The sequence below is a fragment of the Bos taurus genome, chromosome 6, assembly GCF_002263795.3.
Source record: "Bos taurus isolate L1 Dominette 01449 registration number 42190680 breed Hereford chromosome 6, ARS-UCD2.0, whole genome shotgun sequence".
In the NCBI taxonomy this organism is placed as follows: domain Eukaryota; kingdom Metazoa; phylum Chordata; class Mammalia; order Artiodactyla; family Bovidae; genus Bos; species Bos taurus.
Window position 1 is genome coordinate 91,595,684 of NC_037333.1, and position 14,111 is coordinate 91,609,794.

General features: G+C 43.4%; 1 protein-coding gene across 8 annotated transcripts in view; it reads left to right on the forward strand.

Moving 5' to 3' along the window:
- SHROOM3 (shroom family member 3) overlaps positions 1-14,111 on the forward strand; it is a 329,119-nt gene that overhangs the window by 277,429 nt on the left and 37,579 nt on the right. For all 8 annotated transcript variants that reach the window (NM_001191524.1, XM_024992948.2, XM_010806188.4 and 5 more), the window contains 1 exon segment: positions 10,541-10,672. In NM_001191524.1, coding sequence (NP_001178453.1) covers positions 10,541-10,672 — 132 coding nt within the window.

The window sequence follows — 14,111 nt, forward strand, 5'->3', positions numbered from 1 at the left end:
GATCTCAATGTGACTTGAATATTTATTTATTTTTATTATTGTACCATGTAAAAGGTAAAAAGGAAAATGAACTGCTTAGATTATAAAGCACGTATAGAGAGAGAAGGATCCAGGGCTGGTTTTTCAAGTTTTATTTGGCATTCTTTCACTTAAAGGTGAATAAGAGAGAGCATTCTTCCAAGTTTTATTATTTTCTCCCCAGAGGTCAGGTTATGTGTGAATGGTGGTAGCAATGAAATTCCTCCTTGTTGTAAAATTTATCGTGGAAATGTTAGCAAGTAGGACCTGAAGGGCTGGAGCAAGTGTTCATAAAGTTTTCAGCCTCTTTGCCTTAAAACTTTCATTATTCTCTTCGTTCTAGTTTCAATAATATCTGAAAAATTTAATGAACATTCTTTCCTGGAATGATTTTAAAATATAGATCCTTCTTTTGACCATTGATTAAGGTTCTTATCTAAAATTAATGCTTTCTATTCTTTCGTTTGTTTTATTGTTGCCTTTAATTCCTCATTTGTGTCTTCTTCCTCTAAATGAAGAGAAACTGGTATAGAGAAGAGAAAAACCTAATACAATGCATAACACTTGCTCCAGAAGAGAATCGTGTCTTCAGTGTCGGAGATTTGCGGAGCATTTCTTTCATTTTTTTAATTGAATGGTGTTTAGAAAAAAATCACCACCAAAAGATAAGGCTTCTACCTTACACACACCAAAAACCCTCTTTCCTTGTTTTGCCAAATGAAATTTAATTCATACTTTAGCACTGGATAAAAATGAATTAGCTTGCTTTGGAAATAGCTTGGTTGGTATTTGATGTAAAGGGTACCCTTTAAACATATTCTATGGCACAAAGAAGAAGTAGGGAAGAAAAAATTTAACTTGTAGTGTCTGATATCTGAAGAAATCAGTAAAAACCAGTTCCTCCTTCCTTCCTCCAACAAAAAAATGTCTAGTTCCAAGTTGAGAGTTGAGAAGAAGAAACTGTTGTTAATTAGAGCTTATGCTTATCTATTTATTCTATGCTATTATACTGTAGTTGTATTTGAAAGGCAAAGAAAAACAAAGATGAATGCTGTTACAGAACAAAGATCCTGTTAGTGTCAACCTCTGCCATCGCTTATAGGCAGACTGTGAAGTGTGGGAAGGAGAGTTGACTTCTGATTTCTCTGTAGATGTCAGAGTTGAGGGGAGGACGAAAGAAAGAGGGCATAGTGAGAAAAGACATTTCAGCATTATCACCCACTGGTGACTAAGTGAGAAACACCGACCCACCCCCATGGCTAGTCCCTTTTTTTTATGGTAAGTTTTGTGTGGTCATCAATAAAATTTAAGCTTAAAAATGTTTCAAAATGAAGGGTGAGGAGGACATAAACTAGTAGTGAGAGGATGTTGGAACAGGTGGGGAAGAATGGGGTAAAGCTTCTTACAAGAAAAGATCCTGCTTTTACTTTTTATGCAAATTTTAGATGTTAGACTTCACTCTTACTTGTGATTCAGTTGCCAAAGCCAAAAGTCCCCAGGGCATATTATCAGGATGTGACATTTAAAAAGAACTTCTCTTTCCAGAAAGGACTGTGTGTTGCTATGGGGTTATATTACCTAACGCATACCTTTCTACCCACTGAGCCACTTTTTAAAGACACAGAGGTTAGGCAATTATGAAAGCCTTGGAAAGGTTTGCTTGTTAGATTTTTCTTTGAATCCAAAAAATCTCAAGTATAGCTTTGAGGAGCCCGGTAGTCACAGAAACTAGAGGTGAGGGATGCTGAAAAGGGCTAAAGGATATCTCAAAAGCAGTGCCTTTGCCAAAGAACAATTACCACCTTTTTTTTTTTTTTTTTAACATTTTGGAAGATGATGGGTTTCGTGTTTGAGGTACATCATTTTCCCATAAACTGGAAATGCCTGAAAAGGCATTTTTGTTCAAATACAAATAATCTATTCTTCTATACTAAAGAAGATATGATCTCCTCTAAGAATCACTTGCACAGTGACATTTAATTATTCATGTTATTTGTCTCCCCTTTAAAGCATAAAAGGAGCAATTTAGCAATAACTACCAAATTGCAGTGGCTCAGTGGTAAAGAATCCGCCTGCCAATGCAGGAGCTGCAGGAGACACAGGTTCAATCCCTGGGGCGGAAAGATCCACTGGGGCAGAAAGGTCCACTGGCATAGGAAATGGCAGCCCACCCCAGTATTCTTGCCTGGCAGAGGTGTCTGGTGGGCTACAGTCTATAGGGTCGCAAAGAGTCGGCATGACTGAGCAACTAAAAAGCAGCAGCAGAGCACCACATAACTTTCCTATTGTGAAGGGAGTGAAAGAGATCTGTTTCTGTTTGTATTTGCATAACAAATCACTAGAAAAGATAGATAAGAAATTAACCACACAGATTAGATGGAGGGACAAGAGAAATGGGTGGAGAGGGCTGGGAGGAAGAGTAAGACTTCATAAGTGTCCTACATCATAGAGCATAAAGGTTACGTGAGAAAATGCCCAGAATGATACTTGGCACTCAGTTGGCACCGAAGTATTTTTTGAGTGAATGAGTAATACTCTGATGCTGTTTAATATTTTTTCTCCCATTCAAGGCTCCCCAGTAGGATTATAAACTCCTTGAGGCCATCTGTGACCTCCCTGAGGTCCAGTTGTACTACATTAAGGTGGTGGTGGTGTTCAGTCGCTCAGTCGTGTCCAACTCTTGGTGACCCCAAAGAGGGGTCTGCAGCACTCCAGGCTTCCCTGGTCCTTCACTGTCTCCCAGAGTTTGCTCAAATTCATGTCCACTGAGTCAGCGATGCCATCCAACCATCTTACCTTCTGTTGCCCTCTTTGCCTGTCCTCAATCTTTTCCAGCATCAGGGTTTTTTCCCAGTGAGTCGGCTCTTCACATCAGGTGGCCAAAGTATTGGAGCTTCAGCATCAGTCCTTGCAGTGAATATTCAGGATTCATTTCCTTTAGGATTTACTGGTTTAGTCTCCTTGCAGTCCAAGGGACTCTCAAGAGTCTTCTCCAGCACCACAGTTTGAAAGCATCATTCTTTGGCGCTCAGCCTTCTTTATGATCTAGCTCTCACATCCATACATGACTACTGGAAAAACCATAGCTTTGACAAGACAGACCTTTGTCAGCAAAGTGATGTCTCTGCTTTTGAATACACTGTCTAGGTTTGTCATAACTTTTCTCCCAAGGAACAACTGTCTTTTGATTTCATGGCTGCAATCACCATCTGTAGTGATTTTGGAGCCCAAGAAAATAAAATCTGCCACTGTATCCATTGTTTCCCCATCTATTTGCCATGAAGTGATGGGACTGGATTCCATGATCTTAGTTTTTTGAATATTAAGTTTCAAGCAAGCTTTTTCACTCTCCTCTTTTACCTTCATCAAGAGACTATTTAGTTCCTCTTTACTTTCTGCCATCTGTGTATCTGAGGTTATTGATATTTCTCCCACCAATCTTGATTCCAATTTGTGCTTCATCCAGGCTGGCATTTTGCGTGATGTACTCTGCATATAAGTTAAATAAGCAGAAGCAGGGTGACAATATACAGCCTTGACGTACTCCTTTCCCAATTTGGAACCAGTCCATTGTTTTATGTCTGGTTCTAACAGTTGCTTCTTGACCAGCATACAGGTTTCTCTAGAGGCAGGTTAGGTGGCCTGGTATCTCCATCTCTTTAAGAATTTTCCACAGTTTGTTGTGATCCCCACAGTCAAAGACTTTAGCATAGTCAATGAAGCAGAAGTGGATGTTTTTGTGGAATTCTCTTTTTCTATGGTCCAGTGGATATTGGCAATTTGATCTCTGGTTCCTCTGCTTTTTCTAAATCTAGCTTGTACTTCTGGAAGTTCTCCGCTCACATACTGTTGAAGCCTCGCTTGAAGGATTTTGAGCATTACCTTGCTAGCATATGCAAAGAGGGAAACTGTGTGTTAGTTTGAGCATTCTTTGGCATTGCCCTTCTTCAGGGTTTCAATGAAAACTGACCTTTTCCAGTCCTGTGGCCACTGCCGAGTTTTTCAAATTTGCTGGCATATAGAGTGCAGCACTTTAACAACATCATCTTTTAGGATTTGAATAGCTCAGCTGGAATTCCATAATCTCAACTAGCTTTGTTCCTAGTAATGCTTCCTAAGGCCCACTTGACTTCACACTCCGGAATGACCACACCATCGTTGTTATCTGGATCATTAAGCCCTTTTTTGAGTTGTTCTTCTATGTATCCTTGCCACCTCTTCTTAATCTCTTCTGCTTTTGTTAGGTCCTTGCTGTTTCTGTCCTTTATTGTACCCATCTTTGCATGGAATGTTCCCTTGGTATCGCTTATTTTCTTGAAGCGATCCCTAGTCTTTCCCATTCTGTTGTTTTCTTCTATTTCTTTGCATTGTTCACTTAAGAAGGCTTTCTTATCTCTCCTTGCTGTTCTTTGGAATTCTGCATTCAGTTGGGTAATTCTTTCCCTTTCTCCTTTGCCTTTCACTTCTCTTCTTTTCTCAGCTATTTGTAAGGCCTCCTCAGACAACCTCTTTGCTCTCTTGCATTTCTTTTTCTTTGGGATAGTTTTGGTCACTGCCTCCTGTACAGTGTTACAAATCTCTGTCCATAGTTCTTCAGGCACTCTATCAGATCTAATCCTTTGAATCTATTTGTCACTTCTACTGTATAATCATAAGGGATTTGATTTAGGTCATACCTGAATGGCCTCGTGGTTTCCCCTACTTTCTTCAGTTTAAGTCTGAATTAAATTGAACGAAAACCACAGTCCCAGCAAGGTAGAAGGCACATGGAAGGAGATGAGTGAATACTGCTCGAGAGACATGAACTAGTTTATTGTAAATTTCTCCAAAACACGCTTTGCATTCAAATCTCTCTGTGTGTTAGGACAAAATCATCTAAGAAGGACATTATGTCACTTTCCTAGTTCCAGTTTCATCAGCCTACCCATCCCACGCAATGAAGCTTCCTTGTTTGTGGTTAGGAATGCAACACAAGGGCTTTGTTTGAATTACACCCACACACAAAACTTAGTTTGCTCAATTTTAAAATTAAATGGTCCTCTGACTCTTATTGATATGCTCATGATGTAATGTGCTTTAGGAAAATATTTGCTTATCTTCTTTAAGATCAAAGTGATCCTAAAAGGTAAAGCACGCTGTGCTCTTTAGGAATGCTTATTAAATTACTTGCATCATTGAAAAGGTCAGTAAACAGCTGTTCGACTTTTTTGGTTATCTCGAGGTACAGTGAATTTTATTTTAAAAATGAGTTCTTAATACTTGGCTTTTTAATAGGTAACACATGTACATGGTATACAATTCAAAAGTTACAAAAGGAAATACCTGAAAAATAAATGTTTCTCCCCAGAGGCAGTCATTGATTGGTTCTAGTTTCTCAAGAATTCTTCCAGAAATATTCTTTACATTAATAAACAGAAGTATGTTTTCCCCCATGTTCAGCAGCATACTGTATGCACAGTTTTGTGTCTTAATTTTGTTTCTTTTACCATATATTTTGGAGCTATTTCCAAGTCAACATGTATAGTTCTTTCAATGACTACATGCATCTTCCATTGTATGGAGGTACCACACTGACTTAACTGGTCTGCTGTTGATAAGCATTTAGGTTGTGTTTCAGTCTTTTGATGAATATGTTACTTAAAAATTGTCTTGCTGAATGTTACCAAATTGCTCTTTATTCAGACTGAATGTTGGTGGGCTGTATTTTGGTCATCTTTTTCATTGTTCTTTTTCCTCATGTCATTTCTAAATTGCATATTTTGGAAGACTATTGTAAAACAGATTTATCTCTGAAACCTCCCAACATATGTTCTGCATCCAAATGAAAGGGCTGTGTTTTTCAGGACCTATGATTTGTTTGTTTCACAAGCATCCTGTTCTTAATGTGTTACAACTGTGATGAAATCTACGCATCCTCCCCACACACACTTCCATCCCTGAAAATCAAAGTTGCTCAGTCCTGTCCAACTCTTTGTGACCCCGTGGACTATAGTTCATGGATTTCTCCAGGCTGGAATATTGGAGTGGGTAGCCTTCCCCTTCTCCAGGGGATCTTCCCAACCCAGGGATCAAATCCAGGTCTGCCGCACTGCAGGTGGATTCTTTACCAGCTGAGCCACAAGGGAAACTCCCACCCCTAATCCAAGGCAAACAGCCAACCTCTGCAGTCTACTCTGGAGAAGCATCTTTCCAAGTGAGTGTCCTGTCTTGGCATTGCAAGTCTTGGGCACTTTATCTTTACTGTAAGAATTATTTCTTTATAGTTTATTATGTATTAGAGAAATACTTCATTTGGTACGCCCCCCCCCCAGAATGTAAGCTTAAGAGCAGAGAACCTATCTTAGTTATTAAATCTTTTCAATATCATTAGTGCAGTTTCAGCACTTCAGTCCTCACCTGTCATGCCCCTTGATCCCCACCCACCGCATCGAGCCTCTCACTCATCCCTCTAGAGGACAGTGGGTGTGAAGTTCAGTCCTTTCAGCTGTCCTCCCACCCTCTTTCATATGAGCACCACCTGACCTCCTCCTTTCTCATCCCAATGGATCTGGCTTCTCTTCCACATGAAGTCATGCTTTTCATGTCCTTCATGCCCTTCGTGTGCTCTGGAATGCTGTCCTTTCCTATTTCCTCATGAGTCTTAAGGAGCGGCAGCCTCTCTTCAGCTGCACATACATCCATTCTCTGTCTCATATAGACGTGCTCGTACTTCTCATCATTTAAAATAAAACAGCAATAACACTCCCTGGCCCCCTTCTAGCCTTCTAGCTGTTCTGTTCAGTCGTGTCTGACCCTTTGTAACTCATGGACTGTAGCCTGCCAGGCTCCACTGTCCATGGAATTCTCCAGGCAAGAATCCTGGAGTGAGTAGCCATTCCCTTCTCCAGGCGATCTTCCCAACCAGGGATCGAACCCATGCCTCTTGCATTGATCCTGAGCCACCAAGGAAGCCCCAGCCTTCTAGCTACCACCCTCTTTATCTCCTTTAGAGCCAAGTTCTTTAAAGAATTATCTCCCCTTGCTATATCCGTTTTCTCTCTCACTCACCTCTTGAGTTCAGTTCAGTCGCTCAGTTGTGTCTGACTCTTTGCAACCCCATGAATTGCAGCACGCCAGGCCTCCCTGTACATCACCAACTCCTGGAGTTCTCCCAAACTCATGTCCATCTAGTTGGTGATGCCCTCCAGCCATCTCATCCTGTCATCCCCTTCTTTTCCTGCCCCCAGTCCCTCCCAGCATCAAGGTCTTTTCCAGTGAGTCAACTCTTTGCGTGAGGTGGCCAAAGTATTGGAGTTTCAGCCTCAGCATCAGTCCTTCCAATAAACACCCAAGACTGATCTCCTTTAGGATGGACCGGTTGGATCTCCTTGTAGTCCAAGGGATTCTCAAGAGTCTTCTCCAACACCACAGTTCAAAAGCATCAATTCTTCAGCACTCAGCTTTCTTCACAGTCCAACTCTCACATCCATACATGACCACAGGAAAAACCATAGCCTTGACTAGACAGACCTTTGTTGGCAAAGTAATGTCTCTGCTTTTGAATATGCTATCTAGGTTGGTCATAACTTTCCTTCCAAGGAGTAAGCGTCTTTTAATTTCATGGCTGCAGTCACCATCTGCAGTGATTTTGGGACCCCAAAAAATAAGGTCTGACACTGTTTCCACTGTTTCCCCATCTATTTCCCATGAAGTGATGGGGCCAGATGCCATGATCTTTGTTTTCTGAATGTTGAGTTTTAAGCCAACTTTTTCACTCTCCTCTTTCACTTTCATCAAGAGGCTTTTTAGTTCTTCTTCACTTTCAGCCATAAGGGTGGTGTCATCTGCATATCTGAGGTTATTGATATTTCTCCCGGCAATCTTGATTCCAGCTTGTGCTTCTTCCAGCCCAGCGTTTCTCATGATGTCCTCTGCATAGAAGTTAAATAAGCAGGGTGACAGTATACAGCCTTGACGGACTCCTTCACTCACCTCTTACCTGATCCTACTCAGGCCTCTTCCCTGTCATTCCATCGCAGAGACTTATCAGCCATCAAGTCAAGTGCACTTGCAGGCACCGGCATCAGACTAGCCTCTCTGTAGCAGTTGGAATGCTTGGCAGTTCCTTGCTCTCCCCACCCTCTCACTGGGGGATTCTGTGAAATTCCCACGCCCTCCTAGTTTTCCTCCTGCTCCTCTGGAAGCCTCTTGATAGCCCCCTCCAGCCCCCTTCCACCCCCAAATTGGGACAGTTCTCAGAGGCCTATCTTTAAGGGACTTCCTTTCAGTCTCCTAGGCACTCTGCCCAAGCAGCTCATCTTTTCTCAAAGGCCATGTGTTTCGTGCCTCCTCAGTTTCTACCTTTAGCCCAGACGCCAGTCCTGTAGCTGCCACTGCCTCCTGTCCCCCACTGCAACCCCGCAGGCACCTCACATTGCACACCCCACTGTCTCCCTCCTTCCGCACTCTGTTCCCGCCCCTCATCTCACAGTTCTTTATATAGGTGAGGAATATTACCATTCTAGCTCAGGCTACAAACGTAAAGGCCATCCTTCCTCCTGGACTGTACTCTTCTGTGCCAGCCACATCCAGGTGCTCACTAGGCTAGGCATTAGATCTGTTGTCTGTTTAAGTTCACTGCTCCTGCCTTAGTGCTGGGTCTTTATTTAATCTCTTACCGTGGCCAGTCCAGTAGCCTCCAGTCCTCTCTCTGTCTCAAATTTATTTTCATTATTGGCAGTATCTTCCTGAAACTCAAATTTGAACATGGCCCTCCTTGGCTAAGGTTCTTCAGTGGCCTCCAGTTCCATAGGGTACTGTCTGTTGCCTTCAGTGAGGCCGGCTGAGATCTGGATCCTCTTCATCTTCATCTGCTGCCTCCCCCTCACTCATCATCTAGTCTCCACTTATGTAAGCTGTTTGTACCACGTTCTTCTGTATTTTCATGCATCTGCCATGCTGTCTCTTCTACCTGGATGTGCTTCCCTTCCATTTCCCATCCCCTTCCATCTGGAGAAATCTTTCATGGCTTAGTTAACTGTGAAACCCCCAGTGACTCTCTCTCCTGAGTTCACCGAGCACCTTGTACACATCTCTATTAGGGACCCTGTCTCAGTGTATTACAGTGCTCTGCTTGGCTGTCACTTCTACTACTCTGTGAGCTATTTGCGTCTAATGATACTTTGTAACCTGAGTGCCAGCATAATGGCTGCCATGTAGAAAGTGTCTGTGGATGCCCCTCGAATGAAAGGGAAGGAAATTGAAGAGCGGTCTGGACAGCTTAGATTGAAAACAGCAGTTCCCAACCTTTTTGGCACCAGGGACCAGTTTTGTGGAAGACAGTTTTTCCCCAAGTAATTGGGGGTCAGGGATGGTTTCAGGATGATTCCAGCACATTGCATTTATTGTGTACTTTATTTCTATGACTATTCCATTGTGATACATAGTGAAATAATTGCACAGCTCACCGTAATGCAGAATCAGACTGTAATGCAAGTAGTGGGGAGCAGCTGTAAACACAGGTGAAGCTTCTTCACACGCCGCTCACCACCTGCCATGTGGCCTGGCTCCTAACAGGTCACGGACCAGTAACCAGTCCATGGCCTCGGGGTCTGGGACCCCTGATTTAAAAGAGAGCCTACTGTTGTCTTTAAAAGCACATAGATAATTTTTTTTCACTTAATCTAGATGAGACAGTTCCACTGATCTTCACTGTTCTCTGCACAGCCGCCTTTCCTGCTTCAGAGTCTGATTCAGAACTTTCAGCAAGATGTCTGCTCCTTCCTGAAGGAGGTGTACCAGCTGATATTAAGCCTGGGTAGCTTCATGCTACTTCAGGGTACCTCCTCTCTTCTCACCATTGAGATTTCAGTCTAGAAATCCCTGAAGTCAGTGGTAAACATCTCGCTTTTTTTTTTTTTTTTTTGTCAAAAATAAAGTTCAGCCACTCTCTGACTCTGAACTTGTACAATAGTGTAATCCTCCCTACCAAATTCAACCTCCAGCCGTGCAGTCTGAAGAACACCCACTTCTCCCCTTCAGCTTTGTCAGTTCTGTGTGTACTTAGGGGATATCTTGGCTATTATGAGTAATGCTGCAGTGAACACGGGAGTACAGATACCCCTTTAAGATCCTGATTTCAGTTTCTTTGGATAAATACCCAGTCGTGGGATTGCTGGATCCTATCGTAGCTCTATTTTAAATTTTTTTTTAAGGAAACGCCATACTGTTTTCCATAGTGGCTGCACCAGTTTGCACTCTCAACAGGGCACAAGGGTTTATGCAGGAATTCTTTAAGTTTGCAATATTTGTATGTAACTGAAATCATGTCGAAATGAAAAGGAAAATAAAAATAATAATAAAGCAGAAAAAAAAACAATGGTTAGTAAGAGAAATGAACAGTAAGATGTTTTCCAGTATTTACTCGACTGTGTTCCATCTCTGAGACACAGCAGTCTCTGCTTCCAAGTCCATAAATCTCACTGGTGAAGAGATCAGTGGCGACTGCTCCTAACACGGGCGTTCGTGTGCTGTGTCTCCCCAGACGCACTGAACCTGCAGGCCGGCCTCATTCTTGGCACTCGACCAAACTTGGGGAGAACCAACCCGATGCCAGCATGATGCAGATATCTCAGGGCACGATTGGCACGCCTTGGCCCCAGAGCTACCATTCCAGGTAAGTGACCACAGCTGAGACCTGGGGGTGGGGGTGCGGTTTGCTTTCAAATGCTCTGTTCCCAGAAAGGATTGTTTTCTTTTACTCACCCCAAGTATTAAGTCTCTCTACCCACTATCCGCATCGTCTTAAAAGCCCTGACGTGCATATGAGTCATCACCTTCTGGGCTAGACTAGCGTGGAGAGAGGCCAGGGTTATTTTGAACAATGACTAGCCATTTGAGATATTTATGGGGTTTATTGATCCTCAATCAGACATTTCTCAATTACACACCATAGCACTATAGCAGAAAAACGGACGGCTCCCTCCCTTGATGCTTCACATCCTTTTAGTCAAATAGGTATCTATTTTTTATCTGAATGGTTTTATTCAGTGTTTGAACTTCCCACTTGGTTTTTCTCTCTCTGTTAAAGCCAGTTATCCAACTTAGCTCCAGTCAAAGCAGTTAACACACTGAGGACTGTTCAGTATGTACATCATCTCATGCGGTCCTTCGTATGCACCTTTGAAACAGATATAGTCTTCTTGACTCCATTTCATAGGACAGGATGTTGAAGCTGGAGAGATGGGTTTGTCCAGGCTCAAACATCTGCTCAGTACCTGAGTCATGAATCAAATCCAAGCCAGGTTTCAAAGCCATTGCCCATAACCTCATGTACTTCCTCTATACTAGCTGTATGAGTCATCTTTCTTCTGCTTGTCTTATTGCTCCAGCAGTCAAGGTCCAGTCTGGAAAAAGCAGAGCCATCACGAGTGATGCAGGAGAAGGGATTTATTACAGTAATCAGACCTGACACAATTGAAGGGGACTGAGGAGAAGGGAGCCAAGCTTGACCCGCCCCCCGCCCCAGACCTATTAAAGAATGAAGTCAGGACACCCCTGCATTTACTTCAGACTTGGAGCCATGCAAATTGGAGTCCATCTCCTGAAGCCAGGGAGGCAGGCCCTGTTGCTTACCACTTTTTGGAAGTACTTGGATATAGGTTATTAGTAGTGAGGCAGGAGGGCTTCCCAGGTGGTGCCAGTGGTAAACAATCCGCCTGCCAATGCAGGAGACACAGGATACGCGGATTCAGTTCCTGGGTTGGGAAGATCCCCTGCAGAAGGAAGTGGCAACCCACTCCAGTATTCTTGCCTGGATAATTCCATGGACAGGGAATTTGGTAGGCTACAGTCCATGGGATCATAAAGAGTCGGACACAACTGAGTGGCCAGGCACAAAATGCTGGTCAGTATCAGGGAGGGGAGGATGTTGCTGGAAGGATTACTTAACAAACAGATGGTGGCTACACATTTGGTGAGGCCGAGACTCAGAATCCCCATGACCCACGTCTGCTCAGATCAAGGGCCAAATAAATCCTAGAGCTCTGACTGGTGGGCATGGCCTGTTAGGATACTTTTTGATCGCCCTCCTTGTTACAGACATTCCTTTCCCTTGCCCACAGCGCTCCCCGTAACCCTGAAAAAATTTCACCGTCTGAGCCCTGTGTGCTCCAGGAACACAGCCCCAGGAGGGCTCACGTGGAGGCACAGTGCTTTTGCTCTGTGGGCATGGCCGTGTTACAGGCTTTTAGGTTAGATGCGGGGGCCCAGCTGTGGAAGTGACACCAGATGGTGAGGTACTTGGGCTTATAAATCAGACCTCAGTTTCAATCTCAGTTTCATTACCTACTGCATAAGGTTGAGCAAAGCACTTAACCGCTTTGATCTTGGTTTCTTTGTCTGTAAAATGAAATTAATAATATATATCTCATTGGATCATAGTGAGGATTAAACAAAGTAAGATGTAAGACAGTGTAGTTCCTGGAACATAGTGAGCACTCAGTAATTATGAAAAGTAATTATAATAATTAAGGCTGAAAACTTGTCAGAGACACAGTGAAACATAATAATGAACGAGGTTAATGGCATGAACCAGTACACATTTATAAAATGCAGGAGTATTAACAGGGTACCCCTCCTAACCACTAACCTTTGTTGATGTTCAGTTGCTAAGTTGTGTCCCACTGTTTTCGACTGCATGTCAGACCCCATATTGGAGCCTGCCAAGCTCCTCTGTCCATGGAATTCTCCAGGCAAGAATTCCGGAGTGGGTAGCCATTCCCTTCTCCAAGGGATCTTCCCAAACCAGGGATCAAACCCAGGTCTCCTGCATTGCAGGCGGATTATTTACCACTGAGCCAGCAGGGAAGCCCATTAACCTTAGGAGGCCCTTAAATCTGAAGTCATACTATGACCTAAATATACACTGGGCTGAAGACAGAAATAAGACAATTGCAATTGGTGCCTAGAGTCACTGCCCACAGTAACTATGGTGAGCTTCCAGAGGCCCCCAGGAGAGTCGCAGTGTTGACATCAGAAGTGCAATACTCTACAGGCTCTGCTTTTCCACTTGCTGTTTCTTCCTCATCCCACCCTCCAGAGGGGTTTAGGCAGATGGAGCCTGCACTGGACCTACCACTCTGCCCTCTAATGCAAGCTTCGGAGCAGCCTTCCCTGACACAATGACTGTCAACACAAAAGCTCTGGGTGGGGGTACAGGAGGAGAAAGGAAAGCTTGGGTTACCCCAAAATGACACATCCATGTGGATTTTCTTCTACCCCAGCTCAAAGCATCCTGTGGTCTGTTCATTCCATGCCTTGGGTTCGCAGCTCTGAGTTCTGCTCATAAGGGCTGCTCTTTGGCAGCTGTAGCTGGAGAAGCTCTCCTGGTACATTTCTGAGGGGCACAGTGGCATCTAGTGGTCTGGTGGGCAGCATCCCTGTGACAGCGTTCACACAGCCTCGTCCTAAATATGTGGATCTGTTTCTCATTAAGAAGCAGGAAAAGGAGAGGGAGCTCAAGGGATGGGGAGGGGCAGGAGAGAGGGAGAGAGACGTTCAAAGAGACAGAAGATATGTAATTTTCACTGCCTGCAAACTGGCTCAGATCTGAAATTTCACTGCAACTGTGTTCCAGCTGCTTTCTCTCAGATCCTTGTCACTGTCCTTCTGCTGTCCTACAGAAATCTCACAATGGTCCTAAAGTATTAGGACTTCTAAAGTACATAGTACTTTAGGAAAAACCTCCAAAAAATACTGTAGTCTAGTCCCCTCCCAAGAGGCTGAAATAACACCATCACAATACTAAAGAACCAGTACATGCTCATTGATTCATTCCTCTAACAAATATGTATGGAATACCTACTATGTCTGAGATAATTTTTAGTTATTGAGAGTGCAAGACTGAGCAAGACATCAAAAAGTAGTATTTATTGTTTCCCCAGGTATGTTCCATGGAATGATAATCCATTAGATGCTCCTTGGGGAAAACTGTCTAGGGTCATGTAAGTTTAGAAATCACTGCTTGGGACTTCCCTGGTGGTCCAGTGGTTAAGACTTCGCCTGCCAGTGCAGGAGTGCGGGTTTAACCCCTGGTCAGAGAACATATGGGATAT